General features: G+C 36.6%; 1 protein-coding gene across 1 annotated transcript; it reads left to right on the forward strand.

The window, feature by feature from the left end:
* Positions 1 to 425: 425 nt before the first annotated feature.
* LOC121317733 (dolichyl-diphosphooligosaccharide--protein glycosyltransferase subunit 2-like) lies at positions 426 to 25,595 on the forward strand. The gene is made up of 4 exons (XM_041253879.1): positions 426 to 565; positions 16,203 to 16,266; positions 20,038 to 20,672; positions 25,592 to 25,595. Exons 1-4 carry the CDS (start codon positions 426 to 428, stop codon positions 25,593 to 25,595), a joined length of 843 nt encoding a protein of 280 aa, XP_041109813.1.
* Positions 25,596 to 27,286: the final 1,691 nt, after the last annotated feature.

Raw genomic sequence — 27,286 nt, forward strand, 5'->3', positions numbered from 1 at the left:
CAGGGGAGCATAGAGAAGGTACAGTCAGCCTTGTAGTGTAGGCAGAGCAGAGAGGTCGGGTGAGGATGTAAGGAGAGATGAGGGTCTGGAGGTGGCTGGGTGCAGTCTGGTCAAGGCATCGGTAGGCGAGTACAAGAGTCTTGAACTGGATGCGACCAGTGATCAGGAGCTAGTGGAGTGAGCGGAGCACTGGAGTAGCGTGGGAGAAGCGAGGCCGCGAGAACACCAGGCGCGCAGCGAAGTTCTGGATGAGCTGGGTCGAATGGGTGGTGGATGCAGGGAAGCCGGCCAGGAGGTAGGTGCAGTAGTCTAGGCGGGAGAGTACCAGGGCCTGGACGAAGAGTTGCATGGATTAATTAGTGAGGAATGGTCAGATTCTTCGTATGTTACTCTAGAAGAAACAGCAGGTGCGTGCTAGAGTAGAGATGTGCTGGGAGTGGGAGAGGCAGGGTCCAGGGTTATTCCAAGGTTCTTGGCTGAGGAAGAAGGAGAGCGTGGGAGATTCCAGAGGAATGGAGATAGAGAAATCCGAGGAGGGGGAGGATGAGGAGGGGAAGAAAAGGAGGTCAGATTTAGAGAGATTGAGTTTGAGGTGATGCAAGTGTATCCAGGAGGAGATAGCAGACAGACAGGTAGAGATATGGAAGGGAGTGGTGGGGTCAGAGGGGGGAAGGAGAGGAAGATCTGAGCATCATTAGCATAGAAATTGTATGAGAAAGCATAGGATGCGATGAGGGGGCCCAGGGAGAGTGGATGTAGAAAGAAAACAGGAGAGGACCCAAGACTGATCTTTGGGGCACTCCTATTGAGAGGGTGAGGTGTGGAGGTTTAGCCGCTCCAGGTTACCTGGTAGGTGCAGTCAGAGAGGTATGAGGAGTACCAGACGAGAGCAGTGCCAGAGATTCCCAGGTCAGCGAGAGAGGATAGGAGAATAGAGTGATCGACAGTGTCAAAGGCAGCAGAGAGATCATGGAGGATTAGGGCAAAGGAGAGAGAGGCAGCATGGGCAGAGTTTAGCAAGTTAGCGACAGACAGGACAACAGTTTCAGTGAAGTAAGCAGAGCAAAAACCAGATTGAGAGAACAGGCAAAGTCATCAGAGGAGACAGAGGGAGAAGGATTGAGGAGGTAGGAGGTAGAGAATAGTTTCCAGGGGTTGTTAGTGGAGGATTGGACAATAGAATGGAAATAGGAACGTTTAATAGGGGAGAGAGTAGAGGGGCAGCAGAGAGTTTGGTTCTCTTCCATTTCTTTTCAGCAGAGCTCAGTTCGGTTACTGCCGAGTGGAGCACAGAGGAAAGTCATGGTTGGGGAGGGAAGGACAATCAATTAAAAGAAAGTTAAAAAGCATTTAAGTCAGAAGCCCCCCCCCCCCCAAAAAAAAAGTCTCGGTCTTAGTCCTCCTTAAATTGAAGGGGTACCCAAGTCCTGCCCTCCAACGTCCTTTTGTAGCTCTGCCTCTGGTATTCAGGTTTTCCTCAGTTCCAGGTTTAAGACATTCCAGTTTTTAAATGCAATCAGTAAGACGGTGTCAGCGTCAAGTTACTTGTGGCTAAACTTGTCAAAGAAATACAACACACTCTTTGTTGTTGATTTTTCCACAGTCTTGTATTGAGTAAGCCTCTCACTCTAGTGGCATGTAGTTTCATTTTACTTGAGCTGCTTGGTGTTCTTATTTCTTTGGCCTCTCGCTCCAGTTAGGTTACATTCAGCTTGTTACAGTTAGAGCCTCCCGCCTGCAGCATGTCGCATTAAGTCCAGTCTCTCTCATACAAGTCAGACTACCTTAAATGCAGCCCAGTCACCAGTGCATATTTCATATAGGTGTAAGCAATTAAGAAAACATTTTGAGAGAGGATTGTGCCATTACGCTCATCACAATATTGTATTCCTTACTGAGTGATCCTCCAAACACAGAAAATTGTATTGATTGTATAGATTTACCATCCAAAGATTCAGTTCATGGAGAGGTAAATTGGTATGGTAGGTTAAGGATGATCAAGAATCCAGTCACTTATTCACCAGTGTCAGAATTGGCGATAATGTAATATGTTTAGAAGTAAAATTAGAGAGTTAACAAATGAATATAAAATGGTTATCACAGGTTGATTTAAGAGGTGAATTAGTCTAGAATACTTATGTTTAGCTTAAAGACTACTTTCAGATAAAGCTTACTTCTTTTCTAAATAAGAAACTTGACTGAATTTCTACTGGTTGTATTTTCTTTAAAACACAGTACAATTATTACAATAGTCTGACAGTGTCAGTACTGAACTTCTCTCATTTATAACTTTAATATGTTCTGGATATTTAATAGGAATTTTAGGGAGTTTTGTCATATGCCCTTTTTATGAAGTAATTCAGGCTTTCACTGGAAAGTGTAATTCACTATTTTTCATATCACTTGGTTTCCAACCTTTTTTGTCTTGCACATCATCAGTGGACTGACTCACTGTAACTGAATCTGGGTCCATTAAATAACCACTCACCCTAGCAAATGAGACCTGCCATGCAAAGGGTTCTAATAATTTATAGCTCAAAAGGGGCATTCCAAGGCTACCTGTGATACCAGCCACAAACACATATCGCAATTGAGTGGTTCAACCGTATGTTTTGGTAACGTGTTTCTGGCAAGTCTCAAGCAGCCTACAATTAGGCTACCTGTAGCTGTCCCAGTATTGCTATGATCCATTCTCTAGCTACTGCATGCAGTATATTCACAACTGACAATTGAGACGACGGGAACCAACTGTAAGAGGTTCTATTTCTTCTTAAAAACAATTAATCTTCTTCAGGTAAAGTTAATCAAAAACTGTTTATTCAGGAATCAAAATGCAAGCAATAAGAAAGCAAATCAAAGGCAATGCATCAGTGATCTCACATACAAGTCTCAGTTGATGGTGTTCTGAGCTGGCATCAATGTAGATTGCAAACTACTGATGTACACCAGCTATGTACAGTGTCATTTTAATAGTTTATTAACCCTGCATTGATTCAGAGCTTACAATAAACACAGGAAAAGCACACAATGATTACACACATTTTCAAACATTTCTCACTTCTTTTAACATTTAAATGCAAAGCATAAGTAACAGGTTGTATAATGAAGTGGAACAAAGGCTAATGAAGCAATAAAAGATTGTGCCATTTAACTGGAATAATGTGTACACTGCCCCACATAAGGTGCATGCTTAACCGAAAAAGTGTTCCAATAGTGTGCTATTATATGTTCTGTGACAATTACCTAAAAGGCCTATAGTGTGTCACTTTTAACAAAAGTAAATGGTTTTAATTGATTTGATTATAGTTTGTACATAGGCTCAAAACAGCAGAAACAATTTATGCGAAAACAAAAGTGTTACCTGTCCTGAGGTCACAGCTGCACTGAGTTACGAAAAGCCAGTCATTGCTACATATGTGTATTTCGGGCCAAGTGCCAAACTAAAGAGCTGCACGGTCAGGGAAATACGTAGGCAAAAACCTACGCATGGTAATAAGTGTGTTTTTTAATATTGTTTATTTTTTTCTTTTGGCCTGTATTGTAAATAGTTCAAAACATTTAAGAAAGAAGCCGCTTACTGGGCAGAGACTTGCTGTCAACAGGGAGTGGCAGCCAGGGATTGGACGTTTCTCTTTTGCAGCTATTTCACTTAGATCCCAGGGGACTTCTGTCTTATTGTATTTAGGTTTGACAGTTTCTGGCTGATTTGACTGGTTGCACTCTTTCGTTAATAGACTCCTAAAGGAGTAAATACAATGAGAAAACCAATATGTAATATGTGACCAGCAATTCATTGTATTGTGTATTTTGAAATTTCAACTGAACTCAGCCAAATGAGCAGTGTAAAATATCACAAGTCAATGTACTTTTTACATTTGTGGTTAAAGGGCTAGCCATTTAAACAAACTAAATAGAAAAGTGTAATAATACTGGTAAGTATGGGAACACATTTTACACAAATACTGGCCTACTCATCTGGTACAAATCGTGTGAACTGAAATACAAATTATTTTACTTCACACAAAATGGCTGCTGCTGTATTTGCCTGTTGCAGTTTGTTTTGTAAATTAGTGCTGTGCATGAAAAGGTGAGTAAGGGTCACTTTTGTGAAGGAAGCTGTTCAAGCACAGGCTTGTAATGACTAAAGCAAAATGATTGTCATGGTAAATTTAAAACAGTACTAAAAATGGAAAATAATTTTAAAAACAAATGAAATATCTGATATACCAACACAGCCATTGAATAATATGTTGAATAATAGATCTCAATAGTTACAATAAAAGTGGTTATGGCTGCCAGTCACAGAAAGCAATGTGAATGTGTAATAATACTTTTGGTTTGTTACTTACAAGTAAGTTACGTTGGTGATTCTAAAGGATTATGGCCATATTTAAACAGTTTTACGTACGTGCAGTCAGTCTAAGCAAAGTTATGCTGATGTGTATGATTTTAAGACTTGAGTATTAAACCTTTAAATACATTCAATCAATCAATCTTTATTTTATATAGTGCCTGTCATAGTGGACCATCATCACAAAGCACTGTACAAGATGCAGTGAAACCAAAATCCAGAATACTGTAAATACAGAGAAGTGCATAATACAAGATATACAGTGAAAAACAATGCCTAATATAATACAGTGAAAAATGCATAATACATGATATACAGTAAAAAAAAACAATGCCTAATACAATACAGTGAAAAATGTATAATACATGATATAATAGCATAATACATGAAATAGTAGCAACAGCACAGCAGTTAATAGCAGATATCCATGGAAAGCAAGAGAGAACAAGTGGGTCTTGAGAGTTGATTTAAAACCAGTGACGGTGGGAGTGTCATGCACCAAAGCTGGGAGAGAGTGGTATTAGTATGTTTAATACCATTTGTTTTTTGCTTAATTTATTATTCTGGACTGTCTCACCAAAGTTGTATTTTCCATAACTCTGCCTTCCACAAATCAGCAAGTGCCAAAAAAGGATGTTGTCATTTGCTTAACCAGTTGACGTTTACTATGAGAGAGTAAAACACATCTGGCAAAACAGATTTCAGCAAGAAGTATTGTTTGAATATTTGTTATTCTTTTACTAAGCTTTGTTATTTAAAAAAAAAAAAAAAAAAAATCTTAGTTTGTTGCAAAACCAAAAATCTAGGATTTACACAACTAATTACAGTATACTATGTGCACAGTGTTGGCTGGTGGTGAAAGTTTCTGGGTGTTCACACCTCAGATGCAGGTGAGGGTGTGGGTTCCAGGGTGTGGGGTCCAGGGGGCCAACCTCAGAGGTAGAAGCACTGTCCAGTGGATCTGTTTCTTGTTGGAAGTGATACAAAAAGTTTGTTCTGCGATGTCTTGTGGCAAATTTTTCGATTATTTTGTTATTAAAGTCAGGAATGCCAGCCATCATGTCTTTTTCAGTTGATAACACGGCTAAAGCATTTAAATGTTCTGTTTTCATACTGTTTCTCAAGAAGGTTTTTTATCCACCTCAGGGTTTAGAAACACATTTCTGCCTCTGTAGTCATCGGAGTGGTAATAAATATCTTCAGTAGTTTTGTAATCTCCGGATATGTTTTGTCCAAGTTGTTATATATCATCAGTTCAAGCAAAATATTTTGTTTTATACACTGTTTGTAAGTCAATGCATAAGGAAGTCTAACTAAGCATTAGATATGCTTAAACTGTTTCATCTGGTACACCTACCGGGAAAGCTACCTGATATTCATTAAAACAGTCACTCTGCAGCAATTTTGCAGAGACAACGTGCTTTCTGAAGGCAAACCGTTCCTCTGTGTGAGAGATGATGATGTCACAAATTTGTAAGACAGCTGTGTCATAATCTTCTGTGATATTTGGGCCCCTTCGTCTTTTTTTGCATTGGTGGCAGGTTCTCGTGGAGGCTGGATTCCAGTGTTCTAACATATGCTCGGATGTTCTGAATGCTTTGAACAAGTTGACTTACTGCTTAATTTGCATCAACAGATGTAATAGTCCTTGCCTGGAGTTTCTCATACAAAATATCCACCTTCATCATTAGCTTTAGGAACAAGTACAAAAAGTACAGAAACTGTCTATGAGGCTTTTGCAAAAAACAATAGCTTCTCTAACTGTGACACTGTCAAAGTCTCCTGAATCGCTAATTGTGTGAAAACACTCTAACAGGTGATTATGCTGTTCAAAACTGTCCTCACTGCTCAATTATGAAAATTCCACCTTGTTTGAGGAGCAGTTGGTAGTCTTTTCTTTACAGCTTCATCCAAAACAGTTTTCTTTAGAGAGCAAGAAAAAAATGGTTCCTAATGCATATATGTACTTTCATGGGTAAAGTTGTGTTCTGCTGCTTCACTATTGGAGCCTGACTCTTTTAATGCAGTGACAGCGTGTTCACTCTGAGTGGAGCCTGGCTCTTTTAATACAGCGACTGTGTGTTCACTCTGAGTGGAGCCTGGCTCTTTTAATGCAGCAATAGCGTGTTCACTCTGAGTGGAGCCTGGCTCTTTTAATGCAGCAGTAGTGTGTTCACTCTGGGTGTAGCCTGGCTCTTTTAATACAGCGACTGTGTGTTCACTCTGAGTGGAGCCTGGCTCTTTTAATGCAGTGATAGCATGTTCACTCTGGGTGTAGCCTGGCTCTTTTAATGCAGTGATAGCGTGTTCACTCTGGGTGTAGCCTGGCTCTTTTAATGCAGTGATAGCATGTTCACTCTGGGTGTAGCCTGGCTCTTTTAATGCAGTGATAGCGTGTTCAGGGTGTAGCCTGGCTCTTTTAATGCAGTGTGTTCACTCTGGGTGGAGCCTGTCTCTTTTAATGCAGCGGTAGTGTGTTCACTCTGGGTGGAGCCTGGCTCTTTTAATGCAGTGATAGCGTGTTCAATCTGGGTGGAGCCTGTCTCTTTTAATGCAGCGGTAGTGTGTTCACTCTGGGTGTAGCCTGGCTCTTTTAATGCAGTGATAGCATGTTCACTCTGGGTGTAGCCTGGCTCTTTTAATGCAGTGATAGCGTGTTCAATCTGGGTGGAGCCTGTCTCTTTTAATGCAGCGGTAGTGTGTTCACTCTGGGTGTAGCCTGGCTCTTTTAATGCAGTGATAGCGTGTTCACTCTGGGTGTAGCCTGGCTCTTTTAATGCAGTGATAGCGTGTTCACTCTGGGTGGAGCCTGTGCAGCGGTAGTGTGTTCACTCTGGGTGTAGCCTGGCTCTTTTAATGCAGTGATAGCGTGTTCACTCTGGGTGTAGCCTGGCTCTTTTAATGCAGTGATAGCGTGTTCACTCTGGGTGGAGCCTGTCTCTTTTAATGCAGCGGTAGTGTGTTCACTCTGGGTGTAGCCTGGCTCTTTTAATGCAGTGATAGCGTGTTCACTCTGGGTGGAGCCTGTCTCTTTTAATGCAGCGGTAGTGTGTTCACTCTGGTGCGGTGATGACCCAGGTTTATGTTCTGTCACAGACAGTAGTAATACTGGTAAGTTAGGGAACACATTTTACACAAATACTGGCCTACTCATCTGGTACAAATCGTGTGAACTGAAATACAAATTATTTTACTTCACACAAAATGGCTGCTGCTGTATTTGCCTGTTGCAGTTTGTTTTGTAAATTAGTGCTGTGCATGAAAAGGTGAGTAAGGGTCACTTTTGTGAAGGAAGCTGTTCAAGCATAGGCTCGTAACGAATAAAGCAAAATGATTGTCATGATAAATTTAAAACAGTACTAAAAATGGAAAATAATTTTAAAAACTAATGAAATATCTGACATACCAACAAAGCCATTGAATAATACTTTGAACAATGGATCTCAATAGTTACAATAAAAGTGGTTATGGCTGCCAGTCACTGAAAGCCATGTGAATGTGTAATAGTACTTTTGGTTTGTGTTTTGTTACTTACAAGTATGTTACTTTGTTGATTCTGAAGGATTATGGCCATAATTAAACAGTTTTATGTACGTGCAGTCAGTCTTAGCATAGTTATGCTGATGTGTATGATTTTAAGACTTTACTATTAAACCTTTAAATACATTGGTATTACTATGTTTAATACCATTTGTTTTTTGCTTATTTTTTTTATTCTGGACTTTCTCACCAAAGCTGCATTTTCCATAACTCTGCCTTCCATAAATCAGCAAGTGCCAAAAAAGGATGTTGTCATTTGTTTAACCAGTTGACTTTTACTGTGAGAGATTAAAACACATCTGGCAAAACAGATTTCAGCAAGAAGTATTGTTTGAATATTTGTTATAAACTCAATCACATGTGAGGTATAATAAAATGAATACCACATTTCTCACTGTCTGTTTTATCCTGTTTTAAAAATGCCAATAACCATTATTAATCCAATTTTTATGTCAATAAACTTAATCGACTAAAAATGCCTATTCCAATTGTACTGGTTCTTGATGGATGAATACACTTCCATGGGTAAAGTTGTGTTACACTGCTTCATTATTGGATCCCGGGTCTTTTAATGCAGCAATAGCGTGTTCACTCTGAGTGGAGCCTAGCTCTTTTAATGCAGCGGTAGCATGTTCACTCTAGGTGGAGCCTGGCTCTTTTAATGCAGAGTAGCATGTTCACTCTGGGTGGAGCCTGGCTCTTTTAATGCAGAGTAGCATGTTCACTCTGGGTGGAGCCTGTCTCTTAATGCAGAGGTAGCGTGTTCACTCTGGTGCAGTGATGACCCAGGTTTATGTTCTGTCACAGACGTGGGTAGATTCTTTACTGTTGCTGATAGGATTGAACCCTCTCATCGTGAGTGTAGGCATGTCAGTTGTTCTGTGAGTTCTCTCTGAGTAGGTGGGTGGGGGGGGTCTTATGGTTCCTGGTGCACTATACTTATGCATTCGCTGATTTCTGAGTGACATGGCATAAAGGACTTGTACTACTGCTCCATTAACAGGGCCTGGTGCTTTTTAGATTAGTGGCGCCATGTTCAATCTGTAACCCTGACAGCCCAGACTTGCATCATGTCCCATATGTTAGGAATTTAATTACACAGTGTGAAAAAAACTTAATCCAGGTAAAAAATAAAATAAATAAATAAATAAACAAACTTGCTTTTCTTTATCTTTTGTGGTAGGGATTATTGATCCCCCTAAAACATTCAGCAAGCACAGAATGGTATTGCATTATTTTGATGTACATGTGATTTTTGTACACTAATGTTAAAACAATACCAGTGGTGGTACAGTTACTATATACACAGGATACCACAAAAAAAATAATACAGTTGTAACCTCAAAAATCTATAATTCAGTAACAAAGCGGAAACATTTTACTTGGTTCAGTGAGTGTTTGTATGACTTAATTACAGTACAGGTTACACCAGATACAGTCAATGTAAACAGCTGGTTAAGGTATAATCATGCCGCAATTGAGTTGCTCAGCTTGTTAATAGTAGAAAGGAACTGTATAACTCACATATTGAGTTTCAGAATCTGGTATATATATATATATATATATATATATATATATATATATACACACATACAGTGGCTTATATGTATGTCACCGAACGTTTTTCAAAGTCTGGGGACTGACTGAAAGTCAAAGATATTTCAGTTTTTTATTTTTCTTAAAAATATTTCCCAACATAAAACCAATGTCACCTTACAATAATTGATTCTGAGTTTCAGTGTTTAAAAATAAAATATCAAACAGAATGAAATTTCAATGTACCATTTGTAATTCAATAATATGAGAGAATTGGTCAGGGGTCTGAATACTTTTGCAAGCCACTGTATATATATATATATATATATATATATATATATATATATATATATATATATATATATATATATATATATATATATATTTATATAATCAAATAGTGTCTCGACTCTGTCATTTATCACGTGACATAAAGACAGTAAAGATTACTTATACTGTCGACTAAAAACATAGACTTTGTAAGTTTTTTATAAACAAACTTTTCCATATATAAAACAAGGTCGTGATATCCTATATATGTCATTGATATCTTTCAGATATGGACATTTTTCACAACAATCTTAAAGTTATGCCACAAATTTTCAATTGGATTTAGGTCGGGGCTCTGACTGGGCCACTCAAGGACATTTACCTTTTTGTTCATTAGCCACTCCAGTGTAGCTTTGGCTGTGTGCTTTGGGTCGTTGTCATGCTGAAAGGTGAACTTCTGTCCCAGTTTGAGCTTTCTTGCAGAGGGCAGCAGGTTTTCCTCAAGGACTTCTCTGTACTTTGCTCCATTCATTTTCCATTCTATCTCGACAAGTACCCCAGTCCCTGCCGATGAGAAACATTCCCATAACATGTTGCTGTCACAGCCATGCTTTACAGTAGGGATGGTGTTCTTTGGGTGATGAGCTGTGTTTTGCCATATGGCTACAGAATCTCTGGAGTATTTTTTTGCATATATCAAACGGGATTCAAGGCGGGCTTTCTTGAGTAATGGCTTCATTCTTGCCATCCTACCATACAGGCCAGATTTATGGAGTGCTTGGAGTGGACATTGTTGTCACATGCACACATTGACCAGTATTGGCCTTAAAAGCCTGTAGCTCTTGCAAAGTTGCCATTGGCCTCTTGGTAGCCTCTCTGATCAGTCTCCTTCTTGCTCGGTCATCCAGTTTGGATGGAGGGCCTGATCTAGGCAGGGTCTTGGTGGTGCCATACACCTTCCACTTCTTAATAATCATCTTGACCATGGTCCAAGAAATAGTCACGTCCTTTGATATTTTTTTATACCCATCCGCTGATCTGTGCCTTTCAACAACTTTGTCTCAGAGTTCTTTTGAAAGCACCTTTGTGCTCATGGTTGAGTCTTTGATTTGAAATGCACTACTCAGCAGAGGGAACCTACAGGATCTGCTGAGTTTATCCTGTAATCATGTGAATCGCTACAATTTGACACAGGTGAAGGCCACTTAACTTGGTGTGTGATTTTGAAGCAGATTGGCTACACCTGAGCTAATTTCGGATTGCTATTACAAGGGGGATGGACACTTATCCAACCAAGCTATTTTAGTTTGTGTTTTTAATTAATTTTCTACAAATTTCTGGAATATTTTTTTTTCACTTGTAAGTTGTGGGGTAGGATGTGTAGATAAAAAAAAAAAATAATGCATTTTAATTCCAAGCTATAAGGCAACAAAAGGTAAACATTTTGATAGGGGGTGTAGACTTTCTATAGGGACTATAATTATATATATATATATATATATATATATATATATATATATATATATATATATATATATATATATATATATATATAGGATATATAGTATATGTCGAGATAAACTCATTTAACTATAATTTCATTACAGTATGTGGAATATTTTTATTGTATGGCTGTCATTTCAAATAGCCAACGCAAATACTGATTTTTATCAATATTTTGTCATTCTTTCGGAAATAAATGCTAAGATGTTTTTAGGTGCCTTTAGTTAAATTTCCATTATTTAAATGTAAAAAAACTACGGGTAAAATTTACGACTGTTTTATGCCCAGATTAAAGTGCGTGAATGTCACCTTACTGCTGCAACCCACTTATAGAGCAAGAGGAGTGAAGGTCAACAGGTGACAATTCACCTTCAGTACTTGTTCTACTGGATCTAAGTGCTGCTTTCGACACCATTGATCACTCTGTCTTAATTAATCGCCTTGAACATTTAATGGGATTGTCAGGTACTGTCTTGTCCTGGTTCAGATCCTATCTCTCTATAGGTTTCGGTTTGTTAAAGTCGAGGAGGAGACCTCTTTTATGTCAAAGGTTTCGTGTGGGGTTCCTCAGGGTTCAATTCTTGGCCCAATCCTGTTCTCTCTATATATGTTACCTTTGGGAAATATCATTCGTAGACACAGAGTTCATTTTCATTTCTATGCTGATGATACTCAGCTTTACCTGTCTCTCAAACAGGGAGATGTATCTGCTGCTAATCTTTTGAATACCTGCCTTGCTGACATTAAACATTGGATGTTTAAAAACTTTTTAATGCTAAACTCAGACAAAATAGAATTGATAATAATGAGACCTCAGAAGCAATACAAGAACACTGATTCATCTGATTTTCTACTTGACGGTCTCTGTTCAGATTCTAGAGCAGAGATAAAAAAAACCTAGGTGTCATTTTTGATCCAGACCTCTCCTTTGAATCCCACATTAAAATGTTACAAAAATTTCCTTTTTTCATTTAAGAAACATAGCTAGACAGAGGTATGCTTTCCAAGCAGAATGCAGGGAGATTGATGCATGTTTTTAAATCTTCAAGAATTGATTATAAATTTGTACAGAATGCTGCTGCAAGAGTTTTAACTGAAAGAAACAAGATCATATCACCCCTGTGCTGGCATCCTTGCATTGGCTCCCTGTAAAATTTAGGATAGATTTTAAGGTGCTATTATTAACCTAACCTAAATGGCTTAGCTCCACCCTATTTAAAGGATCTTTTAAAACCATACATTCCTAATCGTCCACTTCGATCACAGGATACCAGGCTACTTTCCATACCAAGTATTCAGAAACAAAACTCAGGTGGTAGATGCTTCAGTTACATTGCACCGAAATTATGGAATGATTTGCCTAGTACTATAATGGAAGCTCCTTCTGTCGATGCTTTTAAACCTTGTTTAAAAACACATTTGTATAGCTTGGCTTACGCAAGTTTTTAAAGTGATAGAACTCAATGCAACCAGAACTGCTGAGCTCCCAACATCCTGCACTGTTAGTAGGAGGAGTCAGTGGGGAGACCCACTGTCAATTTCTGATAGTAATTCGTAATAGTTTTCTTCATATTTCTCTTAACAGGTTTCAGTTCTTCATGACAAATTACTCTTGTCTATAAATGGGTAACAATGGCATAAGGTCCCTTTTTTAATCAATGTCCTGCAGTTTGACAGAATTGGCAGTCTGGATGTAGCAAATTTCATTTTCTGTGTTGTAAATTCATAAGGACCACAATGTGAAATACATTCAATCAAAGATAAATTCAAATACTGTATGAAGTTTGCTCTATGGTTTATGGGATGCACAACAAAAAAAAGATTCAAATACATATGCATGGAAAGAAAATAGACATGCAAACTGTAACACCGAAGACAGTGTTGTTCCTTGTTTGCTCATTTGTTAGTCAGAATGGGTTTTAGATGAAAATGCCAGGAAAAAAGCAAGTGCATGCTAAGGTAGTTTCAGCAAAAATGAGAATGGGAAACCCTGCCATAGAGGGATAAACAATCCTGGTCCTGTGGACCCCCTGTGTCTGCTGGTTTTCATTCCAACTGAGCTCTCAATTACTTAACTAGACCCTTAATTTAACTAGATAATTTGCTTAATTAGACCTTTTTACTTGTTCTCACCTCTTTAAAGGTTGCTGAGTTCAAGTTACTTATAAAATGTTACAACTAACTTGAAATCTGCAACTGTTTAAGAGCTAATTATGCAAATGATCAGAACTCAGTTGGAATGAAAACCAACAGACACAGGGGGTCCCCAGGACCATGATTGGGAAACCCTGCTCTATGGTACACACCATAAAAAATATAACAGAACATTTTTACAACATTAGTGTTTATTGATTTAGGTCTCAGAAACATGAATCATATAAAAATTGGAACATGTATTTTTAAACATACATTGTGTGTTTACAACATGTGTTTCTGGATATCCATCCACAAAGTGCTCAGCAAGTGTGGGGTGTGTTATACACATCATACACAACAAAGGGGTCATACGCAAAAAACACTTATATAACAATAGACATATCCCCTCAACTAAACACCACTCGACCAGCATGAGAGTAAACAGACATAACGAAGCATGTATTTATTAGTAAAGTGTCTCGTTGTAGGAGCCTACAGGCAACTGCATCCCACCAAGGTTACTGGTAAAAAAAAAAATTATATATATATTTGTCATTCAAATAGGAATGGAAAGCAGAATGGCGTGAAATTTACTTGACCAGGTGGCAAAAGGCGATATTTTTAATGCAAATTTAAACCAGATACATGTGACAAAGAACTTATTTGTTTAGCAGAAGATGATCAAGCTCAAAGAGTACGCTCACTTTGATTGTGATATCAGAGCTACTGTTTTCCATTCAGCCGCTGGATAAGATCCTTACTGTACATCTGATTAGGAGAGTATGGATTATTTACCCTTCTGAAACTGAAGTAAGAATTCAGAACACTTGCAGTAATCAATTGCAACCAAGGTAAATGTTTTATTTAAAACAAATAAAAAAAACACATTTCATTTTAAATGTTATTAAGCTGTTGTTGAAATGAAAGTTTTTCCAATTTGGTTATTTCACAGTTGGACATGTTGACAGTGGATTGTATTGTTTTCATGAAAGTTTTTCTTAACTGCTGTGAATATACAGTATGTGCCGTTTATGACCTGTAATTGTCAACCATAAACTTCTGTTGGTTGAAGTTTATCATTTCAATTAATTTTTATTTATGCTACGAAGAAACACTATTTTAAATGTTAGTCTTAAGATTGATAAATAACTACACATTTGGCATAAGTTATTTTTTAAATATACTGCTCATTTTTGACAATAACCAAAGTAAACCTGAAGAAACACTATGCAAGTATTTATATGTATATCGGCTAAAGCTTAAATGGGCTCAATTCTGGACGCAAACCCCCAAGTCAGTAGAAGAAACATTTGTTTCATTTTAATTATATTTATTAAAAAAAAAAAAAAAAAAAAAAAAAAAAAAAAGCCTGGATTCTTATCATATAATTCACTGCAAGCCCAAAAATTGAATTTTGCTATAATTTGTTGCTTAATTTTTTTCATGACACACAGATAGTTATTGTGTTTCAGGTGAAAACTTATACCAGTATCATTTGGTCACTAATCCCTTATGGAACAAACACATATTTAATATATGGTTGAAAAGTATGATCCTTATGTTTCATATATAGAAATTGGCCCCTTTTTATATATTTAAAATATACAGGATATATTTAAAATATATTTGTCTGTAATCCATATATTTATTTTATATGTTGAAAAATATATGGTCCCCCATATATTTTCATTAGTAAGTAATCCCTTATAAAAAAATATATGGATTAGAGACCAACATATATCATACATTTTAAATATATAAAAAGGGGGGCAATTTCTAAGTAAAATATAAGGATCATACTTTTCTACCATATATTAAATATGTTTGTTCCATATGGAACAAAATTGTTATACATATTTTATGTTAAACAGACATACACATTTTCCATGGAAAATAATGTATTTATAAACACACACACACACACACACATAGTGAAGTGAAGACTTGCCACACAGGCTCGCACGGGTTCTTTTCCCTTCAAAGTCAAGAACCAACACACAGGATTGAAACGAACAGTTCTGACGTGCACTTTTAATAAACAAAATGAAATAAACAAAAACAGAAAACACCTAGCTCCTATTTGGAGCACTAACTAATCATTCACCAGGAAGCTACTCTAATAAAACCGGACAGCTAAGCTGTTTACGGCTGAAACAAAAAGACTTTCACAGTACCTTTTACATAACGGTTGAAAACACCATCAACCTGGCCCTCCACACAGCAGCAGCCCTGAACAGACTATCTGCTTTCTTTAAATACCCCGCACCTGGCTCTAATTTACAATAATCACCAGGTGCAGGGGATAATTAATAATAAAGCATTTAACAGAAATAAATTAATTAAACCAATGGGCATTTGCACATGTTTTTAGATAAGGAGGAATCTGTAAGAGAGGCTCGTGCATGATATATATATATATATAATATATATATATATATATAATAATAATATAATATATTACATGTTAATGTTTAATTTACAATTAACTTTAAGTCACAAAATTGTGTGTGTGTCTGGTACCGACAGCCTTGTGTTCGTTTCACTTGCACGCCTTGGGTTTCATTTACTTTTTGTTTATTTTTTTAATCACTCATAACCAATGTGGTGGTGTGAAGTCACATCCACGCAATTTGTTTATATCTTCCTATCATCATTTAAAAACAAGCAAATGAACGAAAGGTTTATTTTCCTTATTTATCTAACCAAATCTAAAAACAAACAAATTCTTGTTCGGAATGGAGTTGTAACTCTATTAAAACTAAATGCTTTCTAAAAACTTTAATTTGGAAGTGTGATTACAGCAGGTGGTTTGAGGATAGGTGACACATATTTTGTGCATATATATCTTTTTCTCTTTCTTTTTCAGACACAAAATGAAGATCTCTCCTTTGGCTGTGTTGAGCTGCACACTGTTTATCCTCACCTTCCAGGTAAGGATCTCTATGTACTTTAAACCTGGATTATACATTTTAAAAAAGTTCAAGAAAAGAACAATGTCATTTGAAATTTATCTTATTGTTCATGATTTGTACAACATTCTGAGTGCTCCAGGGTTCTTTCAGTCTAATGATGAGTTATCATCATTTTTCTTAATCAGCCTTAATGCCACTCTTGTTGCTACATTTCAATGAGTTATTGTTATGTTATTTAATGAAAAGTTAATGAACCAATTATTATTATTATTATTATTATATTATTATTATTATTATTATTATTATTATGTGTGACATACTACACTGCAAAGGCATTTCATTTAAGCGATAGAGCCTGTCGATGAGGGCTCTACTGTGTGGTGTATGACCACGGCTGGAGTGATGCGATCCAAGCCGCAGCCCTTTAGTTTTATTAACTGTTAACAAACAGAGCCCTAACCAGAGCCCTATGGATGATCAATCAAACACCAGAGCCCTATGGATGATCAATTAAACACCAAAGCCCTATGGATGACCAATACCCAGTCGATCATATGCTTGAAATCAGTTCAAATGGTTACTGTAGGAATGTTTAGCGAATTAAATCATGTTTTTATTAACCCTAACCCTAACCCTAACCTTAACCTTCACCCTTACCCTAATTCTAACCCTTAGCTAAAAATGAACAATGTTTGTTAACAGTTAATAAAAACGGCCCTCAAAATAAAGCGTGACCGAAGACTGTTCAGATAGCTAGAGGTCAGTGTTACATAGTTCAAATGGATTAAGAAGATGTTTTTTAGGATTCTCAGGAGAAGCTGAATGGAAGCTCAAAGACTAGTAAAGGTAGATTTAAAGAACAATTATAAGCAGTTGTTATTGGAGCAATGGAACTCAAAACCCACACAGCGTTTTCTATTGCTGGACTAAATATAGAATATTCAAACTTATTTGTAATGTATAATGCAAAGAAGACAGATGTATATTTATGTGTGTGTGTGTGTTGCAATAAATAACATCTCAAATTAAAAAAAAAAAAAAACATTCCACCGTAAACATAAGTTTTTTTCCCCCTAGCAAATTTAGCAATATAATGTAAAATACAACACAATGTTGAGCCACACTGACACTGAAAAATTACCAAAATATCATCTTTAAATCTCATGTACACACACACACACAGAAATGTTTAAACCACAAAGGAAGATTTTGTTCTACACACTTTGTCAGTTTGTGTTAGACTGTAAGGTTGTACATTGTCTATCTTTAAATGAGAATGCACATTTTGAATTGCCTAAAAGAATATAGCCATAATACCTGAACTAAATGTGTTGAGAACACTGAGTTTGTAATTCTCCTTCAGCGGTTTCATTTAGATTTATAAATACTTTGTTCTCCATATATTTTACTTGTTATATAAACAGAATACTAAACAGAATGATCATTTTACTCATGGGGATAGCCATAAACAACCCACTTGCCCCCTTCAGGGGCTCGTCAGTTACTTTACCCACTCATGGAATATATACAGTACTCCATGAATGCTCATGGATCATCTTCTGTATATACAACCAGATAAAAAGAAAGACAGAAAAAATGGAATGGGAGCATACTAAATATATTTTAATTGATATCTGTTTACAATAGGTCACAGTTACAGATGAAGCAAGTAAGTATTCTTTTATATCTCTCTATATATAAATAATGAATTTACTTTTAGTTGGCTTCAAGCTTTTTGATTTATATAAATGTCTGTTTTTAGATCTTTTTTGAAAATATATATTTACAGCACACACTCATTTTCCTGTTTGCTACATTTTGCTAATAGTACAAGTGTAGATCATCATCAATTTTAATGATCAGGTTCATACAATTGAGGGCAGCAATATTAAGATCATTAGAATATACTCCACAACTTTCATTCATCTGCACTCTGCCTTGCCAGGAGACAAGTAAATAAGGATTTGATTTCCAATTATGAAATGTGGCATAACAGCATCCAACACGTTGTGACACAGCACTGCTGTGCTGTACTAATGTTGCAGTATTTTGAATGAAGAAACTTTGCTGCAGTGCTGCAGAATGTCCCTAATAATCAGGCAGTATTTTACATTGTAGTGCAATGAGTAAATGCAAGTGTAATGCTTTAATAAATGCCATTAATGACAATACAAATCATTTGTTGATCATTTTGCATTCCTTTCTTGTTATACTGGAACAGTTCAGGTCTGTCAACAGGTGACGATGCTGAGAACTGCTTTGAAATTCTCTGACTGTAGCTAACGATGCATTATGGCAATGGTTCAAAGTGTATTACGTACTAATAATGAGTATTAAATATATATTTTGTGGCTGGAGAGTGAAAAGATGTTGGGTGGTTAATACAGAATGGTGGTGTGTACTGGGGGTGTCCATGGTACATTTTAATAGAACATGCACACAGGTATAATAAATTCATTAGTATATCTGTGTGTTGCATTTTCCAGACTTGTCAATGATGCCATATTATGCAGAGCTAGTATTTGATGGAACAATAACTGACAGTATGGCATTCTACATACAATCTACAAATCTCCCTATCATCCTGACTGGTGATGCAAACAATGTCACCATAACCAACATTAGCATCACTACAGGTAGGTTCAATATTAATTGTATTTATTGCCAAATACTGTAGCTACACTTTTTTTTTTGTAATATTGCTGACTGTAACTGTCCGCTTTCATTTTGCTTGCAGACATATGTTGTTATTTCATTGTATTTGGTTCCTATTGAGAAATCATGTAAGGCTGTGACCTCTGTTATATCTTCTTATATGCTGTGCCACTAAGCAGGCCAACAGAGTAGAAAGGTCATCCTGTCACTTTTCTTAAGACCCAGGAACCAAGGATGTCTTTATTGGTTTCTAAAAAAATTACTCATTTTTAACCATTGTTGTGTTAGGACCCAGATATGTTGCCTTAAATCCTGAACTACGAGAGACATTTTCTAATTTAAAAAAAAACAAGGTACCTGTAGGTAAAAAGTAAACATTAGCAGGATAACAAGTTAAAAGTATTGGCATTTTTTTTTGCCACAGTGAAAATGTGCTTCCTCTGTGCTGCACTTGTTTAGAATGCATTTAAGTATGTATAGCCTACTTTATATGTAAGCTATACCACATGAATTACTGTTAGGATCGCTGTTAAAAATGATTTACTTTGCAATCCTGATATAGTAGAGATGTACTTTGCTGTTAGTGACATTTGTAGACTTTGGAAGTCGTATTCATATTTTGTTGTAAACTCTTCTAACATGAAAAGCACTACATAAAATGAACGTGGTGCTATTGTTGGTGTTTAAGAATTTTCTTGAATGATTTAAACCCTGTTTGTAAATAGGCTTTCCATCTGCCAAATGAAACACAGTAAATAAATATGTACTGATATAGTTTTTATCTAGCCACATACATAATACATTATTTACCACATCAAAATAAAATTGGTATCTTTGACGGCGTTTACATGTACCAGTCATGACAGCTTTCCTCACAATGTTTTTGCCAGTCTTTTCAGGAAATATGTTGCTATGCTGTTCTGATTAAGGAAAAAAAAGTTGGCCGTACCAATGCAGATTACTCCTTTCATAGTCATTTGGGAGAGGGGATATTTAAATGTCCATGTCTGATATAAGATAAGATATAATATATTATATAAGATATATCTGATATAATATAAGATTGAGAACAGGGGGCTATGTAAAAATACATACGAGGTTCCTAAGCAGTTTCATGCACTGGCAGTTCTATAGGCAGAGTACCAGGCTAAGCATCCTAATGTTCCAGACATAATAATCGCAGACAGCCACCAAAACCTGGCTCTGTCCTTCCAGCTGGTGGATGAGAACACCGGGGTGGAGCTCACCCCACACCAGACCTTTGTGCACCTGCATAATCAAAAGACAGACCAGGAGGTGATGTTTGTTGCTGAGCCCGACAGTAAAAATGTGTACAGGTTTGAGCTGGATGCTGCAGAGAGGAAATCTGAGTTTAATTCAGTGTCTGGCACGTATGCACTGCACCTCATCATCAGGGATGCCACGCTGGAGAATCCCATTCTCTGGAACATGGCTGATATTGTGCTGAAGTTCCCGGATGAAGATGCCCCCTCAGTGGTGCAGTCCAAGAACCTCTATATTGCCAAACCAGAGATCCAGCATCTGTTCAGAGAACCTGAGAAGAAGCCAGCGACTGTGGTTTCCAATGCATTCACAGCTCTGGTACTGGCTCCATTCCTGCTGCTGATCATCCTGTGGATTAAACTTGGTGCCAACATTTCAAACTTTAGCATTACCCCAAGCACCCTCCTGTTCCACCTGGGACACGCTGCAATGCTGGGGCTCATGTATGTGTACTGGACACACTTGAACATGTTTCAGACCCTCAAGTACTACTATTACTACTACTTCTACTACTACTACTACTACTAATAATAATAATAATAATAATAATAATAATAATAATAATAATAATAATAATAATAATAATTTGAGGCTAATAGTTTGGTTTGTTGTTTAATACACATTAATAATAGGCTATTTGAGAGGTTTACATTTGCAGAAACGTTTGCGTTCTTTCTTGTCTGTGTATGTGCGTGCATGCGTGCGTGCGTGTGTGCGTGGTTTGGTACGGTTTTGCTAAGGAATAACGTGAGATTCCGCCAGTTAAATGGGATCTTGACTGCTGAAATCTCATGAGACACAAGCACGATTCCTGCTCCAGTTTACATGGGATTGTACAGCTATTTTTTTATGAGAAAGCAATTGATTCGCGTGACAACGTCACACACTAATGACTGTAGAGTCGACTTTCAAGTGCACGTAAACCCAGCAATTGTTTATTTAAATAGCATACAATACAATACTAATGTAGCCCAGTTAAAAAACAAATTTACAAAATAAATATGCAGGCACTTGAGTTAAATATGATTTCTTGTAAAACAAATAGCAACTACAGAAATGGTAATGGGAAAGGTAATGAGAATTACATTCACTTTCTTAATTTTGTTTTAAGCTTCTGTGACATTTTACCTAGGACACTGTTTGGTGCTTTTTCTTAATAGCACAAAATATACATTATTTTACAGATTGCAGTGTCACTGACCAAGTAGCAGAATGTAGATGCCAACAAAACTATACTTGGAGTGGCCCTGTATGTACGTTGTACCCGCATTGCTGTTTGAATGAAACATTCTGCAAAATTAATCTATCAGATGACATACCCATGTGTCTACCTAAGAAAAGAGGTAAGTTATTTTCTATTGGATATAATGTGCCATTGTTTGTTATCCTCATATGCACACTACCATCTGTTTGACACATTTGTTTTAATTGAGGTAGATATAAGCTTGCCAACATTAAAATGAGTAAAAGCTAGACTTCAATTATTTTTCAAGGGATCTTTTTCTTACACTTATTTGTTGAAATCATTTTCAGTGAGTTAAGGGCTGCTTTCACATACTCGGAGTAGTACTAATCTTGATCTGCCAATTGGTCTGTGAGACCGGGTCCCTCATCATATGTCCTCGTGAAAGACTCTTGACTGGATCTGATTCTGTCTTCTTTGTATTATTGGACAAAGAAATCTTTGTCTGACATTTCTATTAAATATTCATCAAAATTAAGATGAAAACTGTTCTCATTTTAAAACAGATAACCAAAAGCTTGCAAATTTATTAGGAAATAATAAATGCAAGAACAGAAGACATACTAACTTTGATTTTATAATTTTACAGTAACTGTGAGTGGAATGTTCCTTATACCTGATACAGTGGCAGAAGATCTTAATGACATTAGAAGTGTTGCCTACACAACCCTTAAGCAAAAGCTTGAAGACCAGGTATGTATAATACACCTGTACAACACAATACACTTGCCATTATAGACTATGTTTACAACGAGATTTTGAACTCCATCAGCATTGTTATTTTTGTAAAAAAAAGAAAACACTTCCTGATTTTTTCCAACACATTTAAGAAATGCTCATCACATTTCTATCGTAAACACAGCCAGTTTCAAAAGTACATTCATTCTCAGGCATTTCACAACAAACATTCATGAATGATCTCAAAATATGTTTGATCTGTTTATACCTTAAGTATTTACAAATAAAAATGTCAAATGTTAGTCAAGCTACTGTATACTCACCTCCAGACTGTTGCTGATATCGGCATTAAAATTGCAAGCGTAACTGTGTAGCTCAATGGCTAAAGCCTTTATTTGTTGTCTCTAAGCTTAGTTTCAAATCCCACTGTTAGAATGTATTTAATACAAAAGCACTTCTAAACATTGTCTTTATTTAAAAATTGCATGGGTTTAGAGTTAAGAATCATACATCTCTTATCAGACAAATGTTATTTTAACTGGAAGTTCATATTGCAGTGAAGCAACGATGCTTAATTGTACATCTTTTCTGTGCTACAGGAGAATCTTGAGGAAACATTTAACTAAATTACATTTAACCATCATCGTAGACTGTAGAAACAATTCAATAATTTGCAATTCAGAGTTTCTGGGTTGATTAGTTCTTAATATTTAATTGACATATTACAAAGAATTTACTATGAACACACATACACACACTAGACACAAGGAATGTTTAATCAATAGTAGTGTTTTATTAAGTACACAGATATTAAACAAATGTCAGAAAGTAAATCTTAGTCTGAGCACCAAACAAGTCAAAAGCCCTCACTGCATTCATGCTGGACAGCAGGGCAATTGAATTATGACACCATCTATGTCCTCACAGAGTAACAACTTCTTCGGCCCAAGCAAACTGATGTAGCTAGTAACTTGCTCACACACAGAGCCTAAACTGAAGTGATGCAGATAATCTTAGAATATATCACATTAAGCTTATTAATGCTATATAGATTACAAATATAGCAAGTTCACTTTTAAAGAAATTCTTCATTCAACAATGAGGTAGATTACTTATAGTGCCATGAATGGAAAATGTAACTGAAGTTATACTCAGTCTGGAAACTCAATCTGTTGAAGTGTCCAGCACAAAATGCTCTCCTCTCAGCAACAGTCTTCAATCCCACATTGGATTTTTGTGGATGTTTGGCTTTAATCATGTGTCTCTCTAAACTGTACAGTAAATCTCCTTTAGGGAGGTGAAATAAGCCTACTGTCCTAACTCCTAGATCTACTCCTAATGTATAGATCTCCCAGACCTTTCATGCTTCGGTAGCAAAAAACATTAGAAACAGATTTCTGACTATTGTTTCAAGATTTTCTTTTTCCTCTTGTACTCCTGCGGGGACGGGAACTCTGCCTGCACTTTTGTTACAATCACCCTCACTTAAGGTTGATTTATTTAACACATGCTCTCTTGCTTCTAAGGCCCCGCTTACTGCAGACTGGATCACTGATAACTCACTTGATTTGTTTAGTCTTACAGAAACCTGGCACTCTCCCCATGATCTCCATCCTATTCAATCGGCTACTTGTGAGGGTTTCATTGATGCAGTTGCTCTTTATAACTCTAACTTGATCAATGTTATTAATACAGTTGCTCCCATTAGAACTTGATTAATTCCACAGGATCAATCTTCCCCTTGGTATACCACAAAATTTAGGGATTTCAAATCTGGACGCTGGTTTCAGCAGAGGTGGAGGGACACGGGTCTCACGGTACTCAGGGAAATCTGGAAATTGCATCTTAAAGAGCTAAAATTAGCAAAAATGAATTATTACTCCTCCATCATAGGGCATGGGAGTCTACATGTCCTCTTCAGTTTTTTTTTTCTGTTTTCACTTTTGTTAAGCACTTTGCGATATTTATTTATGAAAGGCGCTATATAAAATAAAGAAGATTATTATTATTATTATTATTATTATTATTATTATTATTATTATTATTATTATTATTATTATATATCCCTACACCCCCACCACCTTTTAATACAACGCTGATCACTGTGAGGAGTTTGCTTCATATTTTAGTCACAAGATATGACCCCTGCTATTTATGCATTGTCCTACTCTCCTGTCACTGCAAATCTTTCTGATTTCTCGACTGTCTCTTCCTTAAATGCATGTGGGTTGATCAGTAAGGCTCGAGACTCTACCTGAGCTATTGACCCATGGCCCTACAGTTTTGTTAAACATTGCGCTGGAATTCTTTTGCCTGCTATCACTAACATAATCAATTTATCACTTCTTACGGGTTCTGTTCCTACTTCACCTAAACAAGACGCTGTTTTATCTTGTTTGTATTCAAGTTTACAATGTTTATAAATGAATTTATATATTGGGCATTTAGATTGTGCAGTGCCTTGGGAAACTGGAGTGAATGGCACTATATTTAAATTTAAATTAAATAAAATTTTAAAGTTCATAACATATTATTATTATTATTATTATTATTATTATTATTATTATTATTATTATTATTATTATTATTATCAGAGGAGACTCTGATAATATTGTGATGGACAGGTGCTTGTGTACAAAAAAAGAAAAACCTTTTCAATTTTAGGCTAATGGCTGCTTATTGAGCTGCAACTTCAAAAATGCACAAATACACATTTTCCCAAAGCTTTGAAAAGTGATACTAAATGTATCTTTGATGAAAAAATGCAACGTGTTGCTCTTTAAACAACTTGTGGGGAAACACTCAAAATAGAGTGGAAAGCATATCCTTGGGAAATCCCTTTTTCGAAGTGCATGGAAGAATTCGCTGACAGCAGCTTTGCTCTGAAACTGCTGTGCTGATGGTCCTTCCTCCTTCTAACCCAGATTGAGTCTTTGTCTCTAGACTTGATTGACAGTTGTCACTGCCCTATGGAGCCAGAAGCTGATGCAATGCATTTTTCTGACATACTTATTTTCCAGAAAAAAAAAAAAAAAGTAATAGCAAAAGTGACTCTTTACGATTGGTACACATTGCTCAGCACATGCCTAGTTTCCAGTACTAGTCTTGCTTCTGTTCACATCACATCACACAATATATAATCTAGCACATGTCTTAGCCTTAAGTCTCACATTAATAGAGCAAAAAGTCCTTGTTTGATATTGAACTAGCACAGCTGGAAATGGTCTTCAGCAGTAAGGATTGTGACTATGAACCTTGCTTAAAAATAAGTCTCAATGATGTGATGAAAAAGGCAATAATTGGAAACCAAGTAACATCAATGATACATGGGAAAGATATTAATCTATTTCAAGCACTTTCCATTTTACCTTTAAGAAGGTTTACACTTTAAATTCATGGGATGCATGTGATTATGTAAATACAGGTTCCAAAGTAGTTTTCTGTTGTAAACAATAATGTACATGTCACTTTTTTGTGTTTCAGTTGAAGATACATTTCAGTGATTTGAATGAATTTCGCTGTTTGAAAATCACTGGCTTCAGGTAAAAAAAAAAAAAAAAAAAAAAATATATATATATATATATATATATATATATATATACATACACACACACACACACACACACACACACAGAATATGAATGCATGGTCCCTGTTTCTAACAGTCATTTTTGTTTTCATTTTTTTATATAAAGAGAACAAATCTATTCAAGCACAGGAAGCATTATTGTTGAATTTGTAATGCTCACGAATGCACCTTTCACCAATAAGATGCTTCTAGACAGAATGGACAATGTTTCTAGTTCATTGAATGGTAGTATGATGACAGTAAACACAACAGGTAAGCATTGCTTTTTAAAGGCATACGCTTTATATTAGTATTTTCATCTGTGAATCAGCAACATGTGATTTTTTATTTGACTTATTTCCAATGGGAGGGGAAGGGGGGGGTGTAAATAAACAAGGGGATTACAGTTTTCAACATTTTTATTTGGAAGCACTTGCCTGGAAAAAAAAAATTTGTCTTTTAAATATCCCAGTATATCCGTTCATGCTCCCTCCTGCAACAATGCTGGCTCTGTGACTAAAATTAGTGGCTTATTGTACGAACAGAAAACCAGTATTGTTGCCGGAGGGAGCATAATCTGGGTACAGCAATCATTGGAAGACCATTTTATCCCCTGCCCTCAGGTAAAAATTGAGAAATGTATTGACCCGTTGAATTAAAGAAAATTAGGCCTATTTAAGGACCTGTTCTCAATAATTTAGGTCATATCAACAGTTCTTATAACAAGTTGTCTGTTTAATCTAGCATGTTCCGATGAAGGATGAGATTTTGGACATCAGGAACAGCCAGGAGTTCACATAACTTTTAACATTAGGTTCTCACATGAGTACCAGCAGAAATGGTTTGGTACGCACCAAAATTAGGGCAGTGTCAGAGACCACAACAATAGCTTTGAAAGTTTAAGTAGGAACATCGACAGCTCCTCTCACTCCCGCTCAGTTTGGGAAGCGAAGCATCAGCGAGCTTCCTTAATGCCACCACTCATAACTCTGAATGGATGGCTTCATAAAGATCCCTGCTATCATTGATTTTTTTCAAGTGCCCATTAAAAGAAGATTATTGATCGTATGAACTGGTGGTTCCACTGATCACTCTCCATTCTTTAATAAAAACAGCCAATGACAGCACTAGCAGGGAGAAACTGTAATTAAATTAGAACCCTCCTGGAGATAGTTGACGAAGCCTGGGGACCCCGAGTCTGGGAAAAACCCAGAGGTTAGGCAGGTATGGCTCACATTGCAAGCGAGCGACCTCGCTGCCTTTATAAAAAATGCTTTCCTGTTAAACGTATAGACATACGGTACGCCTTTGTGTCTTCAAAGAAAAATATGGGAGTCTGTATTTTTCTTTATTGGTTCACATGCGGACCTGCATACCAGTTATGTGAACCCCTGGGAATAGCGTAATGTCTCAAGCAAAAAAATAAACAATTAAAAATTAATTTTAGAATATTAGTTGGTTACGGAAGTATCTTCCAGCAATACGTCCGTCTTATAAGAACAAGGCCTAATGCTACAAGAGCCCACTAGTTCAAAAAGAAGCTCAATCCAATGTCAATCCCACCGAGGGGAAATACATCATTTAGGAGATCTATTATTTTTAAAATCATT

The sequence above is a fragment of the Polyodon spathula genome, chromosome 6, assembly GCF_017654505.1.
Source record: "Polyodon spathula isolate WHYD16114869_AA chromosome 6, ASM1765450v1, whole genome shotgun sequence".
Taxonomy (NCBI): Eukaryota; Metazoa; Chordata; class Actinopteri; order Acipenseriformes; family Polyodontidae; genus Polyodon; species Polyodon spathula.